Raw genomic sequence first — 8,081 nt, forward strand, 5'->3', positions numbered from 1 at the left:
TGATTTGTTTTATTCTCCTTTTTCATGTAGAAAAAGATTAAGGTACTTATATATATATATATATATATATATATATATATATATATATATATATATATATTATATATATATATATATATATATATATACACATTTATATATATGTATATATATATATATATATATATATATATATATATATATATATATATATATATATATATATATATATATATATATATATATATATATATACACACTTTTTTTAAGGATGCCTTTGAATGCCCATACCTTTTGATATTGAGGTCTCCAAAATCAACTATGAAACTCATGGAAGATCATTTAGGGACATAAGAGGCAGAAAAACAACAAAAAGATCTTTCAGCCTTTAAAAGAGTAAAAATTATTTGTATAATCATTGCCCTCCGCTATTAAAACAAGAAAATGTATATCTACCTTCTATTCATTCATTCATTCCTTGCCGATTTGGTATCTAATTGCATTATTGAAAAGGCAGTAACACTGACCATGACTTGAAGTGCTTTTCTCCGTCACTACTGGAAAACTATTTGTTTTTCAAAAATGCATATTGTTAACCTATGGCAAACGGGTGTCATGACATACATGAAAAGTATTTTTGCCTGATGGTGGGTATCATGATGTGCATGATGATTGTTGTCATGCAATATTTGATGGGAAGAAAAAACTGGTGTGTTACTTAATTGCACTATGAGTAATAACTAGGGCTGTGACATTATGCTTTTGGCATAAAGCATATTCTTTTAGCATATTTCATTTTAAAGAATATGCTTTTCATAGGCCATTTTAAAAGAATATGCTTTTTATAAAAAAAATATGTTTTTTATGTAAACTCTAATTTTTTTACTAAAAATCTATGCTTTTATACGCCAGATGAGTAAATTCAGTGTGTTTTGTTCACAAAATCATTCAAGGATGCGGCTATAATGGAAATATAGAATACCACTACTACACTATTTTATTTACGCCTTAAAACTGCATGATAAAACGAGGGAAGAGGGAAGATAAACGAGGAGGGGGAGGAAGGGAGGGAAATATGGAGAGGGGGTAGGAAGAGGAGGAGGGTACGAACAAGGGGATGAACTATGTGGTTGGAGCTTGATTACGTCACAGGTATTATGTCACCAATTTATGTTCGTTTCTTTGGGAGACGTTTAACTTTCTCCTTTTTATAGGGAGAAGTGGCATTATTATGTACTGTTGATGATTCACAACACATTGGGATATTACGGGAGGGTGTGAAATACCCTGTGGCAAAGTTTCATAATGATATGAGAGTTTGTTGCAGTTATTTCAGAAAAAGCATATTTTAAAGCATAAAAAGCATTTTTTAAAAAGCATAAAAAGCATTTCTGTAAAAGCATAATGTCACAGCCCTAGTAATAACTAATGTTGGATGATGGCAATTACAATCTTAATTACTATAATTGCTGGAGTGGTAAGTAAAATGGATTTAATAAAAAATCCAAAACAAAGATGGTGCCACTTTCTTGTAGCACCAGCAGGAGAGAAAGGATGTTCAGGCAGAATGAAAGGTGATTCAAACCATTCCCTGTGTCTACAATGTACCCATGCCAGCAAGGCTGCCTTGTGTCATGAGCACAAGCTTCCTATTCCCCCATCTCTTGATATTAGCTTTGTTGTGGATAATTTTTTTTTTTTTTTTTGTTTGTCAGTACAGGAATACAAAAAAATAGTTGTTTATTGTCTTCCCATTAAACTGTAATTCTTATATTACACTGAGTATGAAGAAAATAAGCTGCTAAGTTGATACAATACAATTGTCACTTGCAACATTGGCTCTAAAGTGAATGAAAGAGCATGAAAAGTTGCAATGTTATAGGTGAAGCTGCTTCACTTTAATATAATACACACTTAACCCTCTCTGGACGGGTGGTACAGCATGTGTACCGCGCATTCAAAAGCCCAGTGGCCGGGCGGCACAGTATTGTGCCAGCCATTCAATTGATTTAGGCCTAATAATGCGAACGCCCCGGCATTTGGACATTCAAGGCTAGAATTCCCCCGTCGGGGATGGGTTAATATGAGAATGTGAAGAAAGTCTAAAACATAATTGTTTCTACAGCATCTTTTTCCTTTTTTTCCCCATATTGACAGGCCACGAAAGGATTTCAACGTATATTTTTGTAATTTTTATTACATGAAGCATTACCATATTTTCATGCAACAAATATAAAAGGATTTTTTACATATCATTCAGAAGTTAATTACTTAAGGTGGAATTAAGAGAAAATTTAGTAAAAAAAATTTGTCCTTTAACCCTCTCTCGACAGGTGGTACACCACAGGTACCGCGCATTCAAGGCCCGTTTGCAGGGTGCTGTCATACGGCGTCGACCATTTAATTGATTTAGGCCTATGCGTTCGAGAGCCCTGGCATTGCAACTTGCAAGGCTGGAATGCCCCCGGCATGAATGGGTTAATAACGGACCATGTCTGAAGATGTACAACCTAGGTTAGGCATCTTAGGAAGTTTTGTGTGTTTTCTATTATTTTATACTTATGATATACTAGTCTATTTATGGTATGATAGTACTAGTAAGCTTTTGACATGATGCCCTAATTACACAGCTGAAGGAATAAATAGCTTGCAATTTTAGTAAAATTTAAAAATACAATATGAAAGTAATCCCACCCCAGGAAACATGTTTATTGCTAAGGGTTAAGCTTGTGTTTCTCATTTCTTTTTCTTTTTTTTTTCTCTCTCCTTGGCTCTAACTTATTAGGAAAAGAATAACTCGGTTATTACCTTACAAAGTGGAAGAGGTATTTGCAGAGCATTTGTGGAATGCATATAGAGCAAAGCAGCATCCCTTTATATTACTTTTCATTAAAAAAGACAACTTGATTAGGCAGAAAATATATGCTGAATGATAGATGATTTTATAATTGCAAGTAGTTTTTAAAAGAAGCTCTTAATATAATTAAAACACTACTGCTGCTAGAGAGTAATTACAAATAAAGTTAGAACATAGCCAAGCTGGCAAGTATCAACTCCTATCTTTGAGTGGAATGGCTAATTCTTAGACCATAATGTTGGGGGATAAGCCTAATCCTACACTGACTACAGGCAAGGTGTCTCAAAGGTTTACAATACTTAAAGTTTCACTTAAAGTTTCCTTGAATGTTTAAATATTGAAGCGTTAACTCTTAGGGAATGAAATTATCATTAATCTTGATAACATTATTTGTGATGCTACCACCTTGCAGGAAGTGTAGATATCCTTGGAAAGATTTAAGAAATTGCACAAAGAATGAAGGTGAAAATTTAGCATTGTGATTTCACTGTAAACTATTATTCAGTGGCATTGGTGTGATAAAAGAGTAATTTGTGACAAAAAGAAATATGTCGAAGATTTAGGAAATAACAGGTGAGATTGGTAACAAAAGGGATACAATTATATGTGCCTATGATTTCCAGTAAAAACTCAACAAGTAAATGTTTACATATACCTTTTGCCTAGATCTGCTTACATCTAATGTCATATTGAAGCATCAATCAATATGAAAGTGCATTCTAAGTGTTGGCAGATTATTGCCCTTGCGTTTTTAAATATTCTTATAGTGGTGACATTTCATTTTGTTACTCCTTTTTCTTATATAACTTTATACATATCATCAGCATTATCACCATCATATTATGGTACAAATGTACGCCACTGGGTATCAAGGGTCTGCAAACAAGTGGGTTAAGTTTTACCTTATGGTCTGAGGTTGGGGAAGGCATTTCCTCACAGCAAAAGTCTCTATCTTTACTTAGTTTCATAAATTATTCATATACATATGACAGGGTACTTGAATACAAAAACATTTTTTTTTGTTTTACTTTTATTCAAGTCTGTAAATGGAAACATGTAAAATACAGATGCTCCTACACACAAGATAATTGTATTGTGCACTTATTTCATGTTTAAATAAAACCAGTATACAGCAATATAGCTACCATTTCACTATAGCACCAAAAGATTAGCACAATGATAATCAATACATAACACACTGAAAATAGCAATACAACCTGCAAGTTTCACAGTTCTTAATTCCCTGAGTCTGATCTCTAAGGCTGATGAAAAAAAAGACAACTTGAAAGGGAGAACTGTGAAAAAGGAAGAAGTATATTAAAGAATTTACTTTTTAATGCGAAACCAAACTTCATATTGTCTAAATATTTTGGAAGTTTGACTTGTAGTCATGGGAAAATCTTAAGCATAGGCAAAGTCAGTACAGTTTCCATTAACATAACAGAGCCCTTCTGTAAGAAAGTAAGAAAGAAAGAAAAAAAAATAAAAAATACATATAATATTATCTTTTATATGCATAATAATATGTTTTCTGCAGCTGGTGAGAAGTGGGGCTTACCTGTTACATGCAACTTTAACATGAGGCATGTATGTAAGTAAAAACACAACCCAAGAAAATGTTTTCTCACTCATTCAGATAAATACAGTGCAGTAAGATTAATAACAAATAATAACACTCTGAAACAATAATAGAATAAAAATTATCTAAATGGTGATACACAGACTAATATGGCAGGGTTTCAACTGCACACTCACAAGTTCAAAACAATGACGGTGTTATGAGCACTAACTGGCTGACACTTGGTTAACTACCATGTACCCATTTCATAGAACCCAAAAAATATAAGTGGTCGAATGGACCATATCAAACTTTGTCCATTGTTAACATCTGTTTTCTGACCCTTAGATATACTCGGTAAACAATATCTGAATCCCTTGTGTCCAGGTCCGTTATATTGAGAGTCAACAGTGTCCATAACAATTACATCCAAATCTCTAAGACACTTGAAATACAACCATTTTATCAATGAATGAGAGAAAGGAGACGAGTGGAAGGGTGGAAGGTAGGAAAGATGGAAGAGATTGAGTGAATGTGTGAATGTGAATGTGAATGTGAATATGAATGTGCATGTTTGTTCTGAAGCATCTGCAGGTAAATGGAGACAAACTTTTAAAAATTGGTGGCAAATACATTAAATTAATAACAATTTAGAAAGCCAGTTTAAAATTATAAGCTGTGAACGTTCAGCTCAGACTTATATGAGATCTGGAAGCCTACAAAACAACTTGTCTTGAATTAACCCATTGGTGCCAGGTGATGTGATGTCACATCATGTGAATATTTCACTCCTGCAGGATGATGCCCTATCATGTCATGATCACTCCCTCAAAACCTACTTTTTACATTACTGCATATGCATATAATCATAGGAATTCCATTTGTATAAGACACATTTTTCTTCATGTGAAAATAATGTATATAAATACAAAAAAAACTCTTAATATCACCCCGTTGAAACATGTAGAGGTGTAGCGCAACATCACACAAGGTGAGATCTCGTATTTAGTCACTGCACGCTTGTTATCTAGCTGGCGGGAGTGGCACTAATGGGTTAAGAGGAGCTTCTGCTAGTAAGGAGACAAAGGTATGCTATTCAGCTTAAGACAAAAATCACAATAAACTCATTCTGAAAATATAGCCATTAATGGAAAAATAAAGAGAAAGTGTGGTAAGTCAAGTTTGACCTTAAAATTATCTTGTAAAATTGTTAGCAAATATATCTAATTTACCTTTCGCTTATACTCTTTCTGTTCCTACAGTCGACTATCCTTAATATCTTTTCACACTAGCTTTTTCATTATCTTCTACTTAGTTCTGGTAGAAACCTAAAGTGTAACCCAATTCCTCAACCTTTATACCAAAAATTGTATGCAGAGTGATACAATAGTAATGCAACATGAAACATCACAGACATCACATCTATAATTGTGATATGGACACACTATCAAATCGGAAAACATATAGTTGTGAATCATGCTATATCTATTCAATATTATTTCTTAATGAAATGATCTTTTAAGGCATTTCGTCCTTAGATCTAAGCAATTTGCATAATAACGGTCTGCCATTTGTAGCAATACCTTAATTTCACTTGGTGGTAATTTATAAAAAGGTCTAAAATTGAAATCCATTTGAGCACCAATTGTCGCTCTATTGCTATGCGATTTCTCGACAACAAAGTAAGGCAGTATCATATCTTCCCCCAGTCTACAAAATCATCTTGTGTTCATCTGTTTCTAAGCCTAAATCTAAAGCAAGTGGGTTGGTCCACAGATCACATATTAGGCAGCATTGACTACAATTCAGTAATCGATAAAAATAACATAAGGTTTCAATGAATAACCAGCAAATTGATAAGCTTTTCACAAAGTATAATTAATATCAGAAAGGATATTTACTGAATATCAAATAAATATATACTTTATATACATAACCTATCTTAAGTAACCAAAATCACAACACCCATAGTTAAAAATATAACAGAAAATGCAAGTAATTTGGCAGAGGAATCTGAAAACAAGTTTTTATTTCTTAAATGCATATTGCATCAACAAATAAAATACTTATTCATAAATAAATTGACATATACAGAAATAGAAGGATATTTCGACCCCTCTAAATAATGAGCCATCTAACAAACTGACACAGAAATGCATAAACAATCACTTCTTTCCTAATCTAATCTCCATAAAATACGAGTCCTTTTTGGAATCTACTGCTCAAAATTTACACAGTGAGACTTGAAAACATCACAATCATTTTCTGGCTTCCTGTGGAATATTGGCATAGATTGCCCGTGTCTTCATCTGAGCATAATTAGATTTAGTATGAATACACTTTTGGGGTTAACCACTGCCATAAAGAGAGAAAAGTAAATGGCTATAATAATTCCTACTTACTAAAATTAAAACTGTAAATCATGTGTGTCTCTAATGGCATTCAGGCAAAAGTCTGCATATCTCTTTGACTTATTGAAAATTCAAAATGCTTAGCTAAATAACAGCTTTCATGGAGATACCCATTAATTCTACTGTGATTCCTAAATGTTAGACATCCAGACTGCAACAACTAACATACAAACCAGACAGACGAATCCCCTACGTGGTTGTTTCAAGCACTTTGAACACTATCACTAAAATCCCGAAATACAAAGATTGAGGCCATGAAGTGTTGGTGCTCCTAATCTATTCCAAGTCTAAGGATGTCAGCATTTTCCAAGATCTCCACCTTGGTCTCTTCAACCTTTTCTGACGTCTGCTGCTCCAGGGTATTGGCAACCATTGCACTGGCAACTGTGTCTGTGCCAATGCTGATCTTGTTTCGCCAATCAAAGCCACGGACAACAATCTGCAGTGTGACAATAAAAGAGTGATAGATTAATTTAAGTCTACTACTGGAGATCAGTTATCTTTATTTAATCAAATCTCTTCATGAATGAAGAATGAAATCTGTTATAAAATTTCTATGAAAAAAAAAAAAGTCTGAAGAATTACTGATATAAAAAAAAGTTACAATAAGTAGTACTTTCGAGAACATTTTGTAGAAGAGAGATAGGGATAGATAGAGAGAGAGAATAAGAGAGAATGAGTGAGAATGAGAAAGAATGAGAGAGAGAGAGAGAGAGAGAGAGAGAGAGAGAGAGAGAGAGAGAGAGAGAGAGAGAGAGAGAGAGAGAGAGAGAGAGAGAGAGAGAGAGAGAGGAGAGAGAGGAGAGAGAGGAGAGAGAGGAGAGAGAGGCGAGAGAGAGAGAGGCGAGAGAGAGAGAGGCGAGAGAGAAGCGAGAGAGAAGAGAGAGAGAAGAGAGAGAAGAGAGAGAGAGAGAGAGAGAGAGAGAGAGAGAGAGAGAGAGAGAGAGAGAGAGAGAGAGAGAGAGAGAGAGAGAGAGAGAGAGAGAGAGAGAGAGAGGAGAGAGAGAGAGAGAGAGAGAGAGGAGAGAGAGGAGAGAGAGGAGAGAGAGGAGAGAGAGAAGAGAGAGAGAGAAGAGAGAGAGAGAAGAGAGAGAGGAGAGAGAGAGGAGAGAGAGAGGAGAGAGAGAGGAGAGAGAGAGGAGAGAGAGAAGAGAGAGAGGAGAGAGAGAAGAGAGAGAAAAGAGAGAGAAAAGAGAGAGAAGAGAGAGAAAAGAAAGAAAGAAAGAAAGAAAAAAGAAGAAGAAAAAAAAAGGGAGAAAAAGAAAGAATGAAAGAA

At 34.3% G+C, this 8,081-nt stretch overlaps 1 protein-coding gene across 3 annotated transcripts in view; it reads right to left on the bottom strand.

Moving 5' to 3' along the window:
- Window positions 1-6,249: 6,249 nt before the first annotated feature.
- The window catches only part of LOC122244180 (protein HTATIP2), a 9,576-nt gene continuing 7,744 nt past the window's right edge, over window positions 6,250-8,081 (bottom strand). For all 3 annotated transcript variants that reach the window (XM_086548182.1, XM_043002018.2, XM_043002017.2), the window contains exon 5: window positions 6,250-7,244. In XM_086548182.1, coding sequence (XP_086404308.1) covers window positions 7,077-7,244 — 168 coding nt within the window. In that variant the 3' untranslated portion in view covers window positions 6,250-7,076. The remainder of the gene's footprint in view (window positions 7,245-8,081) is intronic.

The sequence above is a fragment of the Penaeus japonicus genome, unplaced genomic scaffold (assembly GCF_977035675.1).
Source record: "Penaeus japonicus unplaced genomic scaffold, GWHDUDI00000001_assembly GWHDUDI00000020, whole genome shotgun sequence".
NCBI lineage: Eukaryota > Metazoa > Arthropoda > Malacostraca > Decapoda > Penaeidae > Penaeus > Penaeus japonicus.